At 39.1% G+C, this 20,221-nt stretch overlaps 2 protein-coding genes across 7 annotated transcripts in view; one reads left to right on the top strand and one right to left on the bottom strand.

The window, feature by feature from the left end:
- Positions 1-3,236: 3,236 nt before the first annotated feature.
- LOC136260068 (uncharacterized) lies at positions 3,237-13,602 on the bottom strand. Of its 5 annotated transcripts, none has more exons than XM_066053680.1 (3): positions 13,496-13,562; positions 11,483-12,626; positions 3,237-4,589 (listed from the first exon to the last, which is right to left on the bottom strand). In XM_066053680.1, the coding sequence occupies exon 3, from the start codon at positions 4,564-4,566 to the stop codon at positions 3,310-3,312; it is 1,257 nt and encodes a 418-aa protein (XP_065909752.1). In that variant the 5' UTR covers positions 4,567-4,589; positions 11,483-12,626; positions 13,496-13,562; the 3' UTR covers positions 3,237-3,309. The 5 variants fall into 5 exon arrangements, with proteins under 5 accessions (XP_065909752.1, XP_065909751.1, XP_065909750.1 ...); XM_066053679.1 differs by lacking the exon at positions 13,496-13,562 and adding an exon at positions 13,237-13,460; XM_066053678.1 differs by lacking the exon at positions 11,483-12,626 and having other exon boundaries at positions 13,496-13,602.
- LOC136260065 (hepatocyte growth factor receptor-like) overlaps positions 13,386-20,221 on the top strand; it is a 54,424-nt gene continuing 47,588 nt past the window's right edge. The window contains exon 1 of one of the 2 annotated variants that reach the window (XM_066053673.1): positions 13,386-13,516. Coding sequence is in view for 1 of the 2 variants with exons in the window: in XM_066053674.1 (XP_065909746.1) it covers positions 13,498-13,516 (19 nt within the window). In the remaining variant the exon portion in view is untranslated. The remainder of the gene's footprint in view (positions 13,517-20,221) is intronic. The other variant, XM_066053674.1, reaches the window with a different exon arrangement.

Below are 20,221 nucleotides of genomic sequence, written 5' to 3'. Positions count from 1 at the left end.
TTCTCACTTGCAAGTATTTGTATTTCCTCTACTACCTGTATTTCTCTATTATTTCGCATGAATTTCACTCCCCATCCTTAATAATAATAATTAGTGGCATCTTAGGTATTATCTATGGTGGCATCTGGGCCTGAGCACACCGAGCTCACTGGGTTTAATTTTCAGCTACGGTAATCTAGCCACATAGATAGTCTGGGCGCGTAGGAGTAGGTCCCGGCTGATTATTCCGGCAGAACAGGGGTTAGTCTCGCGGCGCCCGACCCTAAAAATGGTTAGGGTCGGGCGCCGCGAGACTAAACAGGGGCGGATCCAGGGGGGATTCACTAAGGGTTCCATGGAACCCCCTTTGATGAGCCTCTCTTACTCGAGATACTCTAATAGAGCAGTCACAGTATTCTTAAGAAGAGTAATGTAGCAAGCTATGAATGTAGTTATATCAATAAGGAAATATAGTTGGTGAGATTGTCAGCAAGTGATGACCTATTTTTTTTTGGTCTTTGACTTACAGCTAGGGTGAAGTTGCAATTTTAGAGTGGAACCCCCCTTTTAAAAAGTCTGGATCCGCCCCTGCATAATAGGTTACCAAAAGCATCAAGCATAGTGCCAGTATAATAGGGACGATATTTGAAAAATTAATTAAAATGTGCATTACACGCTCCCGAAAGAAAGCAAAATTGATAATCACTGCCAATAGTATTATTAGTGCATTTCATATTTAAAGCACGTACACACTTTGCAGAAATAAGGTCGAGATACTCTAATCATAGATAATAGACATGGGGTGTCTATTATCTATGCTCTAATAGAGCAGTCACTTATTCTCTAATGCAGCAGTCCGGCAGGAAAGGCTGATATACTCAGTCAGTTCTAGAGCATAATCTTGATTTTGCGAGCATAATTTTGAGTATAATAGGCTTAATTTTTGAGCAATGCTCAAAAGCATAATATGTAAAATTTTGGGTACAATAGGCTGGGGCCTACATATTTATTATTTATTTATTGTTAATCAGCAGGACCCTCCAGGGGTATAATGATGATGTGCAATTACATGTGTACAATTTCAATTAGTTACTTGACTATATAAGTATGTACAATTACGACAAGTTACTTAATTATATACATATGTACAATAATAAACTATAAAAATATATACAATTACGATAAGTTACTTAACTATATACATAGAAGGGGCTAATTTTTGCTTAAATTCTTCAACACAGTCAGTCTCAATAATCTCATCATCTAATCTATTCCATTCTGGTACAGTTCTTGGGAGGAAGGAATATTTATATACATCAATTCTTGGTTTGTAAGGTACTAGTTTAAAGTTGTGTGAGTGTCGGGTCCGTAATACAGTAGATTTAAATGGGAGATAACAGTTCGGTATAATTAATAAATCATGTAGTACTTTATATAGTAAAACTAGTCTAGCTGATTTGCAACGTTCACATAGGAGCAGCAAAAATACTGCACGTGGGGGGCACCGCAAGTATAATAAATTATATTGTGAAAATTTTCCACACAAAATTAATTGTATTTGTGACCTTAAAAAGTTTCTTTTTTTACAGACATTGGTAAATTAGTGTTATTAATTTGTTAAGAGACTGTGTCAAATGTACAATAGTTTTGACATTTTTTGATGATTAGCTACAGGAGTTTTAAAATTATTTTATAGAACATACAACCTTCACACCTTCAAGCAGTTGGCATTGTGGTCAAAAAGCAGTTTGAGCTCAAATACGCTCACATTATTATTATACGCAGACCTCTGAAGAGTACAACGCACGGATCACAACAAACTACAATTAATCTTTGCTTAAATTTATCAATGTCCTTAGAGTCAATCATGTACAATGACCAATAAATATATCAACAGCGACTTACATATCTCACATGTAGCTTAAGTTTTTATTCTCAACACTATTGCATAGAAGATTGAAATATGCTAATGTAAATGGGAGTGCCGTAGAGTTACCAGTAAATACTATAACAGCCACTCTTTTAATAACTAAAATGGTAACTAAGTATAATGCGCGCGTACATGCATAATACAATATGATTGGCTACAATAATTATGAATATATATAGTTAGTTTACGGAGACTCCGTTACACTAACAGAATAATCACCAGGCAGGGCTGGAGCCTAGAGATTTAAGTGGTCTGGCCACCCATGGACTGCAATGGAGGTCATAGTAATGCACACTACTTTTATTGAGCTGCAGAGATTATCTGCTTTCATGTGATACTCAACTGTACACCAAGGTATGGGGGTCTGGGAGCCTTCTCAAAAAATTTTGAAAATAGATGGCATCTAGAGGCTATTTTACATGCAAAGCCTCTTGTTAATATCCAGGTAATTTTGTACTACAACACTAATTATAGTAGCTAATTTTACTTTCATGATATATGTATAAACATTTTGTTATTTGAGATACGGAAACCATTGGGACTGCAAATGCTAATGCATAACCCCACATGCGTGATCAGTTAACCCAATGCAGTACCATGCAGATGACTCACTAGAAATTCAAGCAGTGTAACTAGAACATTGGCCATATTCTATACTGAATGCTCTATTAGAGTATTGCGATTAGTGTTCTATTAGAGTATATTCTGACGACTGCTCTATTAGAGTATCTCTATCTCAAGTAGCAGGTCCAGCCCTGCCAGGCTACACTGATAGGGTAAACTGCTACATAGTTTACATTGTGTATATTCATATATGCCAAAAAGAATTCAAATGCATGAACCTGTAACCAGCAAACTGCTTGCCTTCTCGAGGGCATGTTTCCTTTGGTTCTCTCCTCCTATAAGGATTAAGGTTCTGTATATACAAGTGATTTGGCTATGCAGTTCATGCAGACATTATTGAGAACTGATTCCCATACAACATTAAAGCAATAGTGGCTGGAGTACGTGAACTGAATTGCTGGCTGGGAAACTTAAGGGTTCCTGCACAATTATATGTAGCAGGGTTGTATACTTTCTGTCTATGTAAATATAATGATCTGGCAAATATGTAGCCTATCTACATCAGTTTTGCATCTTTTGACTGAAAGCTTTATGATACTGCAAATTTCTAAGTGCCCAGAAATATGCACTGAACATTTCTCTAGTTGGTAGGTACATCCCAGGCCTATTATAGTGAACACACCTTTTAACAAGCAGGGCCTTTACTTGAGAGTTGAGACCAACATTAATGAACTGATTCCCTTTGTGATTAGACATACGTAAATAAGAGAGACATATACAGGTATTAATAAAAGTAACATACAAACATCTGAGTATTACCATACAACAAGTATAAGTTATTCCAGTACAGCAGCAATCCTGGAATTTATCAAAATGTTTTTAGCAGTGATACCTGGAGTTTCACCATGGAAGTCAAACTCAAGCTCCACACCAGATTGAAAAATTAAGCAATAAGTAGAGCCGCCATAGTGAAACATCCCTGTCTGTTGACCTTTTTGTACCCTCTGTCCTTCATTAATTGTAATCTCACAGGAGGACACTTCTGTCATACCAACAGCTATGAAACACATTAAGCCTATGCAAGGATGATTGGCTTCAATAAAAATTAAGGCCCTTGTTTGCACATTTACTAAGTAGTCTTGTGAAGTACGTGGGTTAGTCAAGTTTTCACAGCTGTCAATCAGTGGTACAGAATAGTAGGTGCCATCTGCAACATATGCTTTAACGATTTTACCATCAACAGGGCTATGCCATCGGTGATAACTGGATTCGCTAAGATAGGCTTGGTACACTGTACCTCCAACAAACTTGTCCACAAGTGGATCATCAGCAAGCATAAATTTTAAATTATATGCCTCTCCTTTAATCCAAAACGTAGCATGTTGTGCAACATCCATTTGAACTTTAAAAGGTGCTGCCTCGCAAGCACTGATAATAACTTTGTGATCATCTGGATAAGCTACAGGACGAGCATTAGGTCGCAATTCCCTGGTGAAGAAATCATCCCATGAAGTAAATCCATAGTGTGGCTTGCTAGGGTCACAAATAAAGTTTGCTTCAAAATTTCCTCCCAACCTTTTCATTGCTGTTGCACTAAACCACCCATCAGTAGTCAGAACATAACATGACTTTGGTGACTTTAGAAATTCACCCCATGCATTTAAGATGTTTTTCAAATGAAAATTAACCTTAGAATTTAAAAAAGCAGCATACCCACCAATTGTACCCATAGGTCTAAACAATATTGCAGTGATTGGAAGAGCTGCCCACATATTATCATTACACTCTGGAGCTCGTGTAATAACATGGTTTATTAAACGAAGCATATGATGGTAATCTCTAATTTGGCTTGGAATATTTTTATGCTTCGTAGGAATATTGGCAAACATCTGATTGAAGAATATTGCTAATTCCACATTACTCTCTATGGCATCTTTGAAGTTTTGAACAACTGGATGTAATTTACCACCTGGGCTAGTTTCAGATGGTACAGTCTTATCAAGTTCTTCTATGAGTTTTTGTGCCCACTGGTCAAAAATGACTTGATCAGAAGGTAGCCATTCACCTACACAATATGGAACACGCTGGGCCATGCTGTATCTGTATCTTCTAATGTCTGCAAGAGTAGAACACAACAAAATTACAAACAATTTGATACTCAGTATCAATAACAGTAACATACAATACAATATGTAACACTTTCACACCTCAGATCAAAGGAGCCGCCCGCGCTACATTTCATATGTAGCCAAGCTAGCCGGGCTACGTACGAAATGTAGACTGGGCTACAACTGGGCAGTGATCATATAGACATTGACGCTGAAATCGATTGTGGGGATCAATTAATAGTCATGTGATTAGGATACACGACTTGGATTTCGCCATGAAAACCACTCAGGTGGAGAGCGCTTCGTTATCCTCGCCATTCTATGAGTTGAAAAATGTTGTGCTAAGGTGAGTAGCACTATAGCTTATTCACTGATCGTTTCTACACATTCCAACCAATGACTCTAATTGATGCATACAAATTTTCCTTTTTCCCATCAACCATCAAATTATGGAACCAACTCCCTGCTGATGTAATTAATTTCTTTACCCCTAATGAGTTTTGTAATATACGGTGGCCCTAAAGGTCACGCCATGCGCCAATATCTAAGCGACAACATCTACGCGACGATTGACAATATCTATGTGACATTAGACGATAACTATGCGATAGTAGATAATAATCATGCAATGATAGACGATTGCCTATGCGACAGAAGTGATTCGATGATTGACAATAATCACACGACAATAATGATGAGACGATCGCGTGATCGATGATAATTTTGTATGACAATCACTGGCTGCATGTTAACTTGGTCTGAAGTTGAAAGTTGTGGTTGTTGCTGCTGTTGTTGTTGCTGCTCCTGCTGTTGTTGTTGTTGTTGTTGCTGCTGCTGTAGTTGTTGCTGCTGCTGCTGTTGTTGTTGTTGCTGCTGTAGTTGTTGCTGCTGCTGTTGTTCCTCTCATTGTATCTTGCTGTTGTTGTTTGTAGCTTGCTGGTGCCTGGTGGTGCTACAAGTTGCAACACTTGAACAGTAAGATGCAACAAGCAAGCTACGAGGAGGAACAACAATATTTAACAACAGCAGCAGCAGCAATAACAAATTTCAACTTCAGACAAAGTAATAACATGCAGCCAGTGATCGTCGTGCAAAATTATCATCGATCACGCGATTGTCTCATCATTATTGTCGTGTGATCATTGTCAATCATTGCATCACTATTGTTGCATAGGTAATCGTCTATCATTGCGTGATTATTGTCTACCATCGCATAGTTATTGTCTAACGTCACATGGAGATTGTCAATTGTTGCGTAGACGTTGTTGCTTAGATATTGGCGCATGGCACGACCTTTAGGGCCACTGTAGTAATAACTTAAGTAACTTTTGTGATCACACCTGTGCGTTATAATCTTTTGATTGCTGCACAGTAATAAATATAACATAATATAATAATTTTCGAATACAGACACACCCCCATTACGAAGCTACCACTCTGCACAGAGTAACTACTCTACAAGCAAGCTTACCTGTCTAGGCCTTTAGTGAACTGCGTAGTTTTTCCATAAACGATTCAATAGCACTGATTAAAACATTAAACTCGTGTAACGGAAATTCTCCATGATATCTCTAGGATATGTCCGTTTATTGTAACCGAACGTAACCAGAACGTACTAGCTGCTGACCCATTATCGAAAATTTTAGGTATGCATATATATAGTATATCCAGTGGCTACACTCGTATTGGCTTGGGTGATTGATTGCCCTGTACAGGCTATCAGCTTAACGAGTGTTACATATTAGCTGTAACACGAGCATTCGGGCTTTGCCTGATATGTATGCCCTCATGCCCATGTTACAACTATCACATAGATAATAAGAAGTCCCCCTTTTCTTGGGGCAACACTGTGACAGATCATTGCTCTAAGAATCTACCTAGTTGTAGACACACATGTAGTCGTTAAACATTTAACAGCTCTGGTATGAGTAAATTTAAAACAGATTTTAGCATTGTCAAGATACGTGATAGTGTGCTGTGCAGCCAAAGGAAAGCTGATGTGGGTGCATGATAGACAAGTTAGCAATCATACAGGAGTCAATAAAACACAGATTTTATGCATGCATGGCTCAACTCGTACGTTTTGAAACTCCCTCAGGATGTTCCATTTCAAATTTGAGACTATAGCCATCCCAGAGAAGTGCAATACTTTTGCCCCAAATGATGATTTTCACAGTGAGTTGGCCGAGCTGTAGGTCATTGCAAGTTGTTGAGCTCTTTCATCCAACAGGATGTTACTTTCAGCTGATGTTGTATCAGATGAGACAGCGGAAATTTCTGAGTGTAGCTACTGGTTGGTCTAAACATGATTGTGTATTTGATGATATACATGTTTTGTTTTAGCTTAACTCATAAACTATTACTTCTATTTCTTTCAAATGATGAAAGGTGATGGTTACCTTACAATGCATGTATTTACTGACTCTCATGTAAGCAATTCCCTGTATGCTTGACAACTAATTGCCCAAAAAATCCCTTAAGGTTATTGTGCTTAACTTATATTACTAGTTGTTGAACTGATTTGTACAAAATAGACAGACAAAAATGCACTGTAATTAGTTACTTTCCTTTGGGTTTGATGGGAATTGATTAAAGCATGCGACAAGCAATCAAAAACCAGAAGAAGAAGGAAAACAAGACAGAGATTGAATGTGCAACACTGCTCCTGAACACCTTAAGTGGTGGCAGTACCCTTTTCTCAGCTCTTGTTGTTTCTAAGCTTGTGGTTCCAACCAGGAACTCAGTACGCGCCTGACTGAAAGATATACATACCTCAAGGACCTACCACTTGCCTTTACTGTGACTTCAGATGAGAACATCTGGCCTCAATTTACTGCTGGCAGTTTGTCCAAGACTGTATAGTTCAGAGTGCAGGAGACAAACTGATGCACAGTCACAACTTGGCTACCCACTCTCTGACCCACTTCCTTTCTCCCACTCTATGGAGATTGGGGGGTCCGCAACTCTGAAAAAATCCTCTATGAAATGTGATTTGGCAAGATTTAAAGCAATATGATTTCAAGATTTCAGAGCATTTAAAACCTTACATAAACGGAATAGTAGCATCACATGATATGTAGTATACAGAAATGTGTGGAATCCTTTCTTGAGTTTGATTTTGTCGCTACAGTGTACATACCTCACGAGAGTTGTGACCTCTTGTGAGAATGCTGGACGTAGCATACGTGACACTGCAAATACGAAAGTATACAGAGAGAGCTTTACAGCAATTTTCAGAGATTCCAGATTTCAAAATTAGAGATTCCAACAAGATTTCAAAAAGGGCTGTACAAGATTCAAGGGAGTTGCGGACCGCTCAATGGAGCCTACCATCCTATCCTGCACTTCTGAAGGTAATGATAAGTATTTTAGAAGTCAGAAGCTGTTACAGTAGGTATGGCCAGACAATGTATTTCTTTAACAATATGTGGACACACACATTGCCACTCAGTCAGGTGGAAATAACTGGTTACAACCCCGAGGAAGGAGAACTCCTGAGGAAGGAGAATTGCCCGCTGTTGTCATCTAATTTAAACCACATGTTTAATTTGGCCTCTAGCCTTGTCCGTGGGGGTAGTAAACCAGGCAGACCAAAATACAGGTTTTGAAGATTTAATATATCCAGCCGCCTGTGTTATCTTGTTTATAGTGGTGTATTGGGAGTAAGACTATTCCGTAAAGGTGATTTCATCACGCACGGTTTAGATGCAGCATTTTTAGCTGCACATACTTTAGGTGGGAACCCTACTAAACAGTAGTACCATACTGTTTGATACAGTACCTATGCACTTATAAGTTGTGAAAACACAACAGCCAAAAACCTAAAACTATGCCAAGACATATATACTCTCTAATATGCATGGTAGCAACTCATAGACTCACTGAGCATGGATTCCTGATTCCTAGATATAAGGCCGTGCAAAGTTAATTATATGTTTCTGGTCCTACCAAATCCCCAAAATTGACCATGTGACCAGGCTTTTTTTTTTTTTTTTCTTTTTTTTTTTCTTTCTTTCTTTTTGATGTGGTACATACACTACAATAGACATATAGCATAGCAGTACATGGTGTTATAGGGAAAAACAAAGTTAATGTATGAAGTTAGTGCATCTTTATAAGACAAGAGTGTTTACAAGGCAGGAAAACCTTTCAACAGATATAAAATATTATAAATTATTGTATGGTGATTGTGCAATTCATTTAGCAAAAAAATGACCAGGAAGGGAACCAGAAACATATAATTAACTTTTCGTGGCCTAAAGAGTGTTAATAGAGCTGGAATAAAAGGTTATATAACAGTGAGCCACATATGTAACAAGCACAATGAAAAAGTCTCGTGCAAAGAACAAAAATGCTACATCATCCTGATCTCAATGTCTTTTGAGAAGAACGAGTTGATGTGATAGATAATACACTACCTCACTGAGTATAGTAAAAATAATATATTTGTTGCTCTAATGATAAAAAAAAATTGCAGTGGTCACATTGCAAAGATTGGTTAGGAGGGAGACTGTTTTTGTTATCACAATTGCCACTGGATCTAATAGCCACTGTACTACAATCTGGTCAAGGGAATCTCAATGAACAATGCCAATTTTGAGAATGGTAAACCTAGTAATGATTAAGTTTCATAAGTAGTGCATGAAAATATAGCAAAAATAAATGCAAAACAAATTCATTAATCATTATACAAGTCAACATTGGAAATCAATCTACAGTTACACATCATACATTGACTACAATTCCAGTGACTGTTGGTGCCCTTGACTCTGGGCAATAATATATTCCCTACTATAAGGAATATATAACAATTCGCACAACTTCCATTTCAACCTAGTACTGGTTACAAACTGCATCAACAATGTCAATAATGCGATTTCATTAGACATGCCAATTTTGGTGCTGGGGGCACAATGCTAGACAGACCAGACGCCTTTTCAGGGTGCTTAAACGGCTGGGTATATTCCACAGAAAACAACAATAATCATGGTCTGTCAAGAATGTGATAGATACTACAGTCATGGAGTCTAAATATGCTCTTTCAAGGAAAGTGTTGCAATGAAAAAGTACGGTTTCATGACATGAAGAAGATAATTAAGATAAAAAGAATGGCAAATTTGCAACCACAAAAGGCACATCCTACCTGTGAGTTTGTTGTTGTGCTGCTTTGTTTGGTCTCTAGCTTTGCGATTATGGTCAGGCAGACTGGTAGAACAAAGTTTTGGCAATTTAAAAAAAAATTAATTTCCAGCCACCTGTAAGTGATTTCTTGGTATTCAATGTTGAATAGAGTAAGACTATATTCCATTTTCATCATGTATGGTGACTTTTAGACACAGCATTTTAGTGGCACCCATCACTTTAGGGGGTAACCCTACTACATAGTACTACCATACTGTTTGATTTTGAAGAGATTGTGCAAGTCAGGTTCTGCAGCAAGTAACCATCAAAACACAATTCATTAATTAAATGTCTACTAGTATATCTGCAGGCAGAGGAGTTGGACACGCTTTAAGCACCACTAAAACAAATTACACAAGTCATTTTATTGAGGAGTGTAATACACTAATCTTAAGTATAATTGGAGTGAATCATCATTGTTCCATTCATAGAATATGTACATGACAAGTCTGGTGAAGTTGTAAACACCAAACCACAACTTATTAGTTTCACCTAGAATCCTAGCACCTTTTATAAAATAAAGTACAGTGTCTTGAAGTTTACGTGAAGGACATTCTGAATATCTAACGAACCCCAGCGAACCCCATCATATTTTAGTTTTGTATTGCGACTATTGAGGGTCATGTGAAATACCAAATAAAACAATGCAATTAAGAGTAACATATTTAGGCAGTGCTTAGATTACATCCAACTTCCTCTGATTTTGCACTTGTTAATTGAACATTTAAAACGTACATATGGAAGTCCCTGTTTATCGGTTAAACCCATCTTTCCGTACAACATTAGTTGCAACTTCCTGTGAAATATGGAGATCAACTTTAGATTCATTCACTTGCCTTTTACACAGATGCAAAACAATTAAAGTTTCACGACTTCGTTTCATTCCACTCCAGTCCACAAATTATACCGCCACCAGAGCCTTATATAGTAGAGGGGCAAGACACACAGACTACTGGAGGAAGGTCTTTTTCATCAAGCTGCGACTCAACTTGCAAGAGATAGGTATAACACAAACTGCCCCTATATTTCATCTTTTAGAAATATAAATAATCTTTCTCCCTAAAATCCAGCAAATCCAAAAGCTGGCATATCTTTGATTCCGTAAACTTCCATTATATGTTTTACTTGTCAACTTTCTTTTTCCAAATTAAATCACACAATTTCAGGGCATCCATTTCAGAGCTCAGCTGCAAAGACCTACAAAACTTTGATTCACTCGTCTCTAGGGCCACTACATAGGGAAATTATAAAAAAGAAGTCTGATCATACAAGCGAGCTTAAACGTCAAACTATGACAACGACTACATGAAAACTGAACATCTGGCATGGACATTTAGTTTTATTCTGTGAATGCTATCCCACTAGACTTAAAGCCTGTGAATACAGGGAGTCAGAAACATGTAATCAAATATGAAGAATGTACCGTAGGGCAAGAAATTTTCGTGGGATAAAAATTTTCATGGATTTCACAGGTGTCTTATCCACGAAAATTAAATATTTTGTAGTTACCGTACAAGTTGTATGGAGATCAATGTCTAAAGCACAAAAGTTACTGATTTTACCACATTTTAGCAATCCACGAATTTTTTGCCCTACGGTAGAACCAGACACAGTAGTGACTTGATCCCCAGCAACATACAGCATAGTTAAGATCACAGATTATATTAATTAGCATGTATGGTGACCTGTACTGGAAAATCAGGACACCATACTGAAGTACCTGATATATCTCAGGTTTGGTTTGCTGATGATGTCAGTGCTGTTGGTTCACTCTCTTCACTGCTGACTTGGTGACGGCAACTTTCATCTTATGGCCCGCTATTTTACAAATGCAGTTAAAACTATTCTAATTGTCAAGCCAGAACACCTCACTCGAGCACAACAATTTTTTGCTGATACCAACATTCAGAAAACTGCTCGTGGTCAAAGACATCTTGGTGCTGTGCTGGGATCAAGAGAGTTTGCAGAGGAATATGTGGCCGACAAAGTGCAGTCCTGAGATTTCTTCCTTGGCTAGGATTGCAAACAGTTGTCCACATGCTGCGTATAGCGCCTTCACTCATGGACTGATTGGTTTATTTGATGAGAACAGTCCCAGATATAAGTTTTTATTAAACCACTAGAGGATGCCATACGAATGCAACTTCTTCCTTCTATTTCTGGACACCCTGGTTGCTCTGCTGAACGGGACTTGCTCTCCCTTCCTTGCCGTTTTGGTGGTTTAAGGGGCTTAACCTTTGTGCGACACAATGACTTGCGTGACATCACGGCAGGTTTATTGTCAAGGTTGTGTTCAGATGTTGCTACAGAGCCTCCCTTACAGCCCCTCAATGGTGAAGTAATCACTCTCAAGTCTGCCAACCGACAGGATGATGCCAGGGCGGATATTCATGCACGTGGTTTCTGGGGACGGAGACAAAGTGCCTTTCTTGATGTAAGGGTGTTCTACCCTTAATGCACAAAGTTACCGTAACTCCAGCATACCATCTATATACCGTCATCATGAATTACAGAAGAAGCGAAAGTATGGTGAACGTGTCCAGGAGGTAGAACAGGCTTCCTTTACCCTTTTAGTATTTTCCACAACCGGAGGAATGGGAAGAGAAGCACTGCATTCTATTGTCATCTGGCCGACATGCTTTCTCATCACAGCTCAACATCTTATAGTGGCACTTTGGCATAGATTCACTGCACATTGTCCTTTTCATTGCTTTGTTTTGCTACAATATGCATCCGAAGAACACGATCCATCCTTTATTATTCCAACAATGCTTCCCTGGAGATGGGCGGCCTTAGTTAGGGACTTTTAGTTGTCCCCCTTTCAGTTGTCCACTTGCTCATTGGTGCTGGGGGTGGTGGTACATCTAGCCCGGGGAATAAAAAATAATAATAAAAAAATCAGGACACCTGGATAATCAGGACGTTTTTGGTCTGTCCCAAGGTGCCCCTTAATACACAGGTTTCACTGTACACCTCGCTGAACTGTACGAGCTAGCTAGGATATATATGACAAAATATAGTCTTGCATAGCCAGACACTTTTCTTTCTTTTGTGTGGGGGCGGGGAAAGAAAATGGTCTGGTGAACATAGTATAGCATCGTCATTGGGCTATCCCGAGATTGTGGGGATTCTACTGCACAGCTTCCGGATTGTTTGTGGGTGCAAATGACGTGATCTGCTGCATTTGCGTCCTGTTACCATAGATATTTCATTAGTAGCTATGGTAACAGGATGCAAATGACGCAAATAATAGCAAATCACGTCATTCGTGCCAATCAACAATCCTGAAGCTGCGCAGTGGAATCCCTACAATCTCGGGATAGACCAACGACGATGCTATACTATCAAGAGTTATTCTTAACTCTTGATACTATGTTTACCAGACCCTTTTCTTTCCCGTCCCCACACAAAAGAAAGAAAAGGGTCTGGCTACGCGAGACCAGACAAAATACCAATTTATATGGTATATCTCACCTTACTCTGCAGTTTATTCGCCTAGTGACTCCTATAGCTATATTACTGTCCCATCATGACCACTACTCGGACCACTGGACCATGATGTAAATATCTCAGCCTCAATCTCAGCAATTATTTACTAGCACTTTTGCTGTGCATTATTTAGAACGAGATAGCTAGGCCGGTATTTGACCATAGCGCGAGGGAAGCTGGATCGGACCCCCGCTGTGTCCCTACTGCCTTGACTACCAGCCCATCAACTACACTCCATCCTTACCAATGACAGTGGAAGAATTCGGTGAGTCCTGCAGAGTGGATGCCTGACTCAATCGCACTACACTCTCCCAATGAAAACTTTTTTAATACTCTAATTAGAACCTCGTGTGCGTGGGTGTGTGAGGCAGCATAGCCAAGTGGTTAGGGCATCTGCCTGGTGATCGAGAGATCCCAGGTTCGATTCCCGCTTTGGTGTTGTTTCCTTGAGCAAGAAACTACTCACATTGCTCCAGTCTACCCAGCTGTTTATTATTATTATTATTATTATTGATTGTTGTGCAGACCTCAAAAGAGTATGGTGCACAAAAAAGGGTACAATTGCTACTGTCAATTACAAAAGAAAAACAAACATATAATTATACAATATTTACTATACACAAGACCATATATACACATTGATAAATTATTAAACAGTTACTAGTCCAGCTAAGCTGCGAATGGGGACCTAGTGGCCTGGTGTCAACTGGGGAATATGCACAAGGCTCAAGCGCCTGAGTGGTGCACAGGCATCCCAGTGCTGGTTCGCTGGGCGGCAATAGCTGTGTTTCGCTTTGTGTGTGTGTGTGTGTTTCGCTTTGTGTGTGTGTGTGTGTTTCGCTTTGTGTGTGTGTGTGTGTTTCGCTTTGTGTGTGTGTGTGTGTGTGTGTGTGTGTGTGTGTGTGTGTGTGCACGTACAAATTATTCAGTTTGTCAGTACCGAGATTTAGAAGAAGTAACTACATCAGCTGGCAGGATAGAATTCCAATCACGGATTGTGGCTGACTGGCTGGCAAAATGAGTGTTGAAATGAGTCTTGTTAAACTTTAATTGATGGCCTCTAGTCGGTGTTTCAGAAGGGAACAAATGAGAGTTCAGTTCCTGAAGCATGGTTGTTACGATTAAAAACAAATTGAGCTGCCTTTCGCTGTACTATTTCTAAAGTATTTATATCAGAGTTCGTTCGTGGGTTGTAGAAAACCATAAACTGAATGTGCCTTGTTTGTAATAAGGAGATGTGTTTGAGATTCAGCAGCGTAGCTAGCCCAGAACAATTGGTTGGACACCATTGTATGCGTACAAGCTGCAGCAATGTTTACATGCTGCAGCTAGGGGGGTCTGGGGGCATGACCCCAGGACAATTTTTGAAAATTACATGCTGAGTCGAGATTCATTTTGATGGCATTTTGCAGCTAAAATTTGTCATCTCTAGTAGGACACTAGCTGTACGAATGTTTTGTTTGCATAATAATATTAGTAACGATCGTTATATATGTAGCTGCAATAGACTTCATATTGCATCTCGTATCGCACAATGTAACTATAGCTAGCTACGTACGGTGAGTACCTGAGTTGGTAGGGCACTGGAACTGATTGGTTGGGCCTGTGCCCTACCAGTACCCACCTTAGCTACACCACTGCTGAGATTGTCCATAATTGTGACACCAAGATATTTACTAGAACTAACCTTATTGATAGTCTAATAAAAATAGATAACTGTTTATTTGTTATGGTTAGATGTTCCAGTACATTGCCAGTCTTTGGCCCACTGAGTTAATTTTAACAGATCTTCTTGCAATTTAAGTACATCTTCATTAGTCTATAAATGATGATGTCATTGGCTAAAATAGTAGAGAATATTTTACTTGGTAGGTCATTGATATAAAGTAAAAAGAGTAGGGGTCCTGACACAGAACCCTGTGGTACTCCTGATAAAGCCTGTAAAGAACTGCTGGTGGCTCCATCCAAAATTACTTTCTGCTGTCTACTAGATAACTCTTTGATCCAGTTAAATAAGGGGCCATTTTTATCATAATGTGAAAGTTTATACAAAAGTCGTTGGTGTAACACTTTGTCAAAGCTCGAAATCAAAAGTAATAAATCAGTTTGTTTGCTATTGTTTAATGCCATAGCTATATCACTGATGGTCTCTAATAACTGTGTTTCACAGGATCGATTTTTTCTAAACCCCATGTTGTTCCCTGTAAATGATGTTATAATGATTTGCATGTTGAGATATAGCTGGAGATATAATGTGCTCAAAACCTTTGCAACAAATACAGGTCAAGGATATTGGTCTTTAATATAAAAACCTTTGATGGCGAGAAGTCAATGTTTAAGTAGTGGTTGAATGTAGAGAATATCTAGATCCCAGCTGTTGTGGCTCCCTTGGTGCATGCCCTAGCCTAGATTGCATGTTGCGGGGGATCAAAAGTCATCACTGGGTCTGAGATTTTTTTCTGAATTCTTCACAGTTTTAGATACAAGTTTCTGACTTCCAGTATTTTACAGGCCTGAGTCTTTTCACAGGTCCATAGTAGGATAGCACTTTAAGTAGTGGTTGAATATAGAGAATATCTTAGATCCATCCCAGCTGTTGTGGCTCCCTTGGCGCATGCCTAGATTGAGATCAAGTCACCACTGGCCGGTCTGTGATTTTTTTCTGTGTTCTTCACAGTTTTAGATACACTCCCTGTATTTACAGGCCTAGCCTTCTCACAGGTCCCTAGTGGGATATCACTTAATAATATATATAATCTAATCAAAAACAGCCAAGCTGTAAAAAAAGGTAAAAATTTTAATAACAACAATTCAGGTGAATTTGGTGCCAAGACCAAGCGGCACAAAATTCACCTGAATTGTCACTATTAAAATTTTTACTATTAACCTACCATCACAGCCCGCCACCTTGGATTTCACATCTTTTTTCACCATGGCCTTTTTGGGGGCCGCACCTTTTTTTACAGCTTGGCTGTTTTTTGATTAGATATCACTTCTTTTTGTATTTGTATACTGCAAAGCTGGCCATGACTGGCTTTGGGGGTTTTTTAACCCATGTGTTTTTTTCTTTACCTCAGGAAGAAGAAAAGAACTTAAAGATTTTTAATACTTAAATTATTTTTGATTTTATTAGTAATTATACAAATTATATACATATATTTATTACATGCCCATTATTCCCCACAGGATATTATTTTGCAGCTGATCTCTCTACTGGGTGACTTGAAATGTAGCTGAACTATCTATAAGGTGACCTCTTCTAGCTGATCTCTGTACAGGGTGATTTGTTTCTAGATGAACTCTCTACAGGTGATATGTTTGCAGCTAAACTCTCTACATGGTGGTTTCTTTGTAGCTGAACTCTCTACACGATGGTTTCTTTGTAGCTGAACTCTCTACAAGGTGACTTCTTCTAGCTGAACTCTCTACAGGGTGATTTGTTTCTAGCTGAACTCTCTACAGGCGATTTGTTTGCAACTAAACTCTCTACATGATGGTTTCTTTGTAGCTGAACTCTCTACAAGGTAACTTCTTCTAGCTGAACCCTCTACAGGGCGATTTGTTGTAGTTGAATTCTCTACAGGGTGATTTGTTTGAGGCTGAACTCTCTACATGGCAGTTTCTTTGTAACTGAACACTCTACAAGGTGACTTCTTCTAGCTGATCTTTCTACAGGGTGAATTGTTTGTAGCTGAACTATCTACAAGGTAACTTCTTCTAGCTGATCTCTCTACAGGGTGATTTGTTTGCAGCTGAACTCTTTACATGATGGTTTCTTTGTAGCTGAACTCTCTACAAGGTGACTTCTTCTAGCTGAACTCTCTACAGGGTGATTTCTTTGTAGCTGAACTCTCTACAAGGTGACTTCTTCTAGCTGATCCCTCTACAGGGGGATTTGTTTGTAGCTGAACTCTCAACAAGTGATTTATTTGCAGCTGACCTCTTTATGTGGTGGTTTCTTTGTAGCTGAACTCACTACAAGATGACCTCTTCTAGCTGATCTCTCTCCAGGGTGATGTGTTTCTAGCTGAACTCTCTACTGGTGATTTGTTGCAGTTAAACTCTCTACATAGTGGTTTCTTTGTAGTTGAACTCTTTACAAGGTGACTTCTTCTAGCTGAACTCTCTACAAGGTGATTTCTTTGTAGCAGAACTCTCTACATGATGGTTTCTTTGTAGCTGAACTCTCTACAAGGTGACTTCTTCTAGCTGAACTCTCTACAGGGTGATTTCTTTGTAGCTGAACTCTCTATATGATGGTTTCTTTGTAGCTGAACTCACTACAAGATGACCTCTTCTAGCTGATCTCTCTCCAGGGTGATGTGTTTCTAGCTGAACTCTCTACTGGTGATTTGTTGCAGTTAAACTCTCTACATAGTGGTTTCTTTGTAGCTGAACTCTGTACAAGGTGACTTCTTCTAGCTGAACTCTCTACAAGGTGATTTCTTTGTAGCAGAACTCTCTACATGATGGTTTCTTTGTAGCTGAAGTCTCTACAAGGTGACCTCTTCTAGCTGATCCTTCTACAGGGTGATTTGTTTGTAGTTGAATTCTCTACACGGTGATTTGTTTGAGGCTGAACTCTCTACATGGCGGTTTCTTTGTAGCTGAACTCTCTACAAGGTAACTTAATTCTTCTAGCTGATCCCTCTACAGGCCAATTTGTTTGTAGTTGAATTCTCTATACGGTGATTTGTTTGAGGCTGAACTCTCTACATCGCGGTTTCTTTGTAGCCGAACTCTCTACAAGGTGACCTCTTCTAGCTGATCTCTCTACAGGGTGATCTTTTTGTAGCTGAACTCTCTACAGGGTGATTTGTTTGCAGCTGAACTCTCTACATGATGGTTTCTTTGTAGCTGGACTCTCTACAAGGTAACCTCTTCTAGCTGATCTCTCTACAGCGTGATCTTTTTGTAGCTGAATGCTCTACAGGGTGATTTGTTTGCAGCTGAACTCTCTACATGATGGTTTCTTTGTAGCTGGACTCTCTACAAGGTAACCTCTTCTAGCTGATCTCTCTACAGCGTGATCTTTTTGTAGCTGAACGCTCTACAGGGTGATTGTTTGCAGCTGAACTCTCTACATGATGGTTTCTTTGTAGCTGAACTCTCTACAAGGTGACCTCTTCTAGCTGATCTCTCTACAGGGTGATTTGTTTCTAGCTGTGTGAACTCTCTACAGGCAATATGTTTGCAGCTGAACTGGTTACTTGGTGGTTTCTTTGTACCTGAACTCTCTACAAGGTGACTTGTTTCTAGCTGATCCCTCTACAAGGTGACTTCCTCGAGCTGATCTCTCTACAGGTTGATTTGTTTGTAGCTGAACTCTCTACAGGGTGATTTGTTTGCAGCTGAACTCTCTACAGGGTGATTTGTTTGTAGCTGAACTCTCTACAGGATGGTTTCTTGGTTACTGAACTTTCTACAAGGCAACTTTTTTCTGGCTGATCTCTCTACAAGGTGACTTCCTCTAGCTGATCTCTCTATAGGGTGACTTGTTTGTAGCTGAACTATCTACAGGATGATCTGTTCATAGTTGAACTCTCTACAGGTTAATTTGTTTGTAGCTGAAATCTCTTGTTTCAAACTGATCTCACTGTATAGCATAACTTCTTTGTAGCTGAACTCTATACAGAGTGGTTTTTTTTGTAGCTGAACTTATATAGGGTGATTTGTTTGTACCTGAACTTTCTACAGGGTGATTTGTTTATAGCTGAATGCTCTGCAGGGTGATTTGTTTGTAGTTGATCTCTCTACAATGTTTCTTTGCAGCTGAGTTCTCTACAGGGTGACTTCTTCTAGCTGAACTCTCTCTTGTTTCTAGCTGATCTCTCTACAGAATAACTTGTTTGTATAGCTGAACTCTTTACAGAGTAGTATTTTGGTTGCTGAACTCTCTACACGGTGACTTGTTTGTAGCAAAATTCTACAGAGTGACTTGGTGGTAGCTGAATTCTCTACAGAGTGACTTACTTGTAGCTGAATTCTCTACAGAATGACTTACTTGTAGCTGAACACTGTATAAACTATAAAGTGACTTGTCTGTAGCTGAACTCTCTTCAGGGTTACTTGTTTGCAGGTGATCTCTATAGGGTAACTTGTTTGTATAGATGAACTCTTTACAGGGTAGTTTCTTTGTAGCTGAACTCTCTCCACAGTGACTTGTTTGTAGCTGAATTCTCTAGAGAGTGTAGCCGAACTCTCTACAGGGTGCATGACTTGTTTATAGCTGAACTCTCTTCAGTGTGACTTGCAATGTTCTGAATCACTACAGCGATATATTTGTAGCTGAACTCTCTGTAGGGTGACTTGCTTCTTGCTGAACTGTCTATAAGATTAACTGTTTGCAGCTGAACTCCCTACAGAATAACCTGTAATGTAGTAGAATTCTATAATGGAGTAAATAAATTAGCTGAATGCTCTATTAGGGTGACTGTTCTATTAGAGGATCTCGATCTCGCATTTGCTACACTGAGTTGGCTTTCGAATCATAACTCAGTGGTTTGTAATCCAATTCTTCTATACTACTGCAAGAACTTTCAATGAAGATTATTCCAGCTATACACCGATTTTCAGCTCATTGCTCTAAGCGGTTTGCCTAGTAGGCGTGAAAACTAATATTTTTTTATTCCTAAAAATCGATCGCGTAATTGTGACACAGGTTGGGTTTTGTGTCATATCTCCGTGGTCTTTATCTCGATTCCTTTCATACCACCAAAAGGCACTCCTACGATGGTTACTCCATCTACATAGCAATTTTCAACTCATTCCAAGAAGCGGTTTACCCTGTAGGCGTGACAACATATCGATCTTGTTTTACGCGAATAATTAGTTATAACTCCTGATACATTCATCGGATTTGCACCAAATTTTATGCTAGGATTCGCCTTTGTACTCCCCTTCTGTGTGCCAAATTTCAAGGCGATCGGAGTACGCGTTTGCTTTTTATAGCAATTTTTGCAAGTGTGCG

The sequence above is a fragment of the Dysidea avara genome, chromosome 7, assembly GCF_963678975.1.
Source record: "Dysidea avara chromosome 7, odDysAvar1.4, whole genome shotgun sequence".
NCBI classification, from domain to species: domain Eukaryota; kingdom Metazoa; phylum Porifera; class Demospongiae; order Dictyoceratida; family Dysideidae; genus Dysidea; species Dysidea avara.
This window is presented reverse-complemented; position numbering and strand designations above follow the sequence as displayed.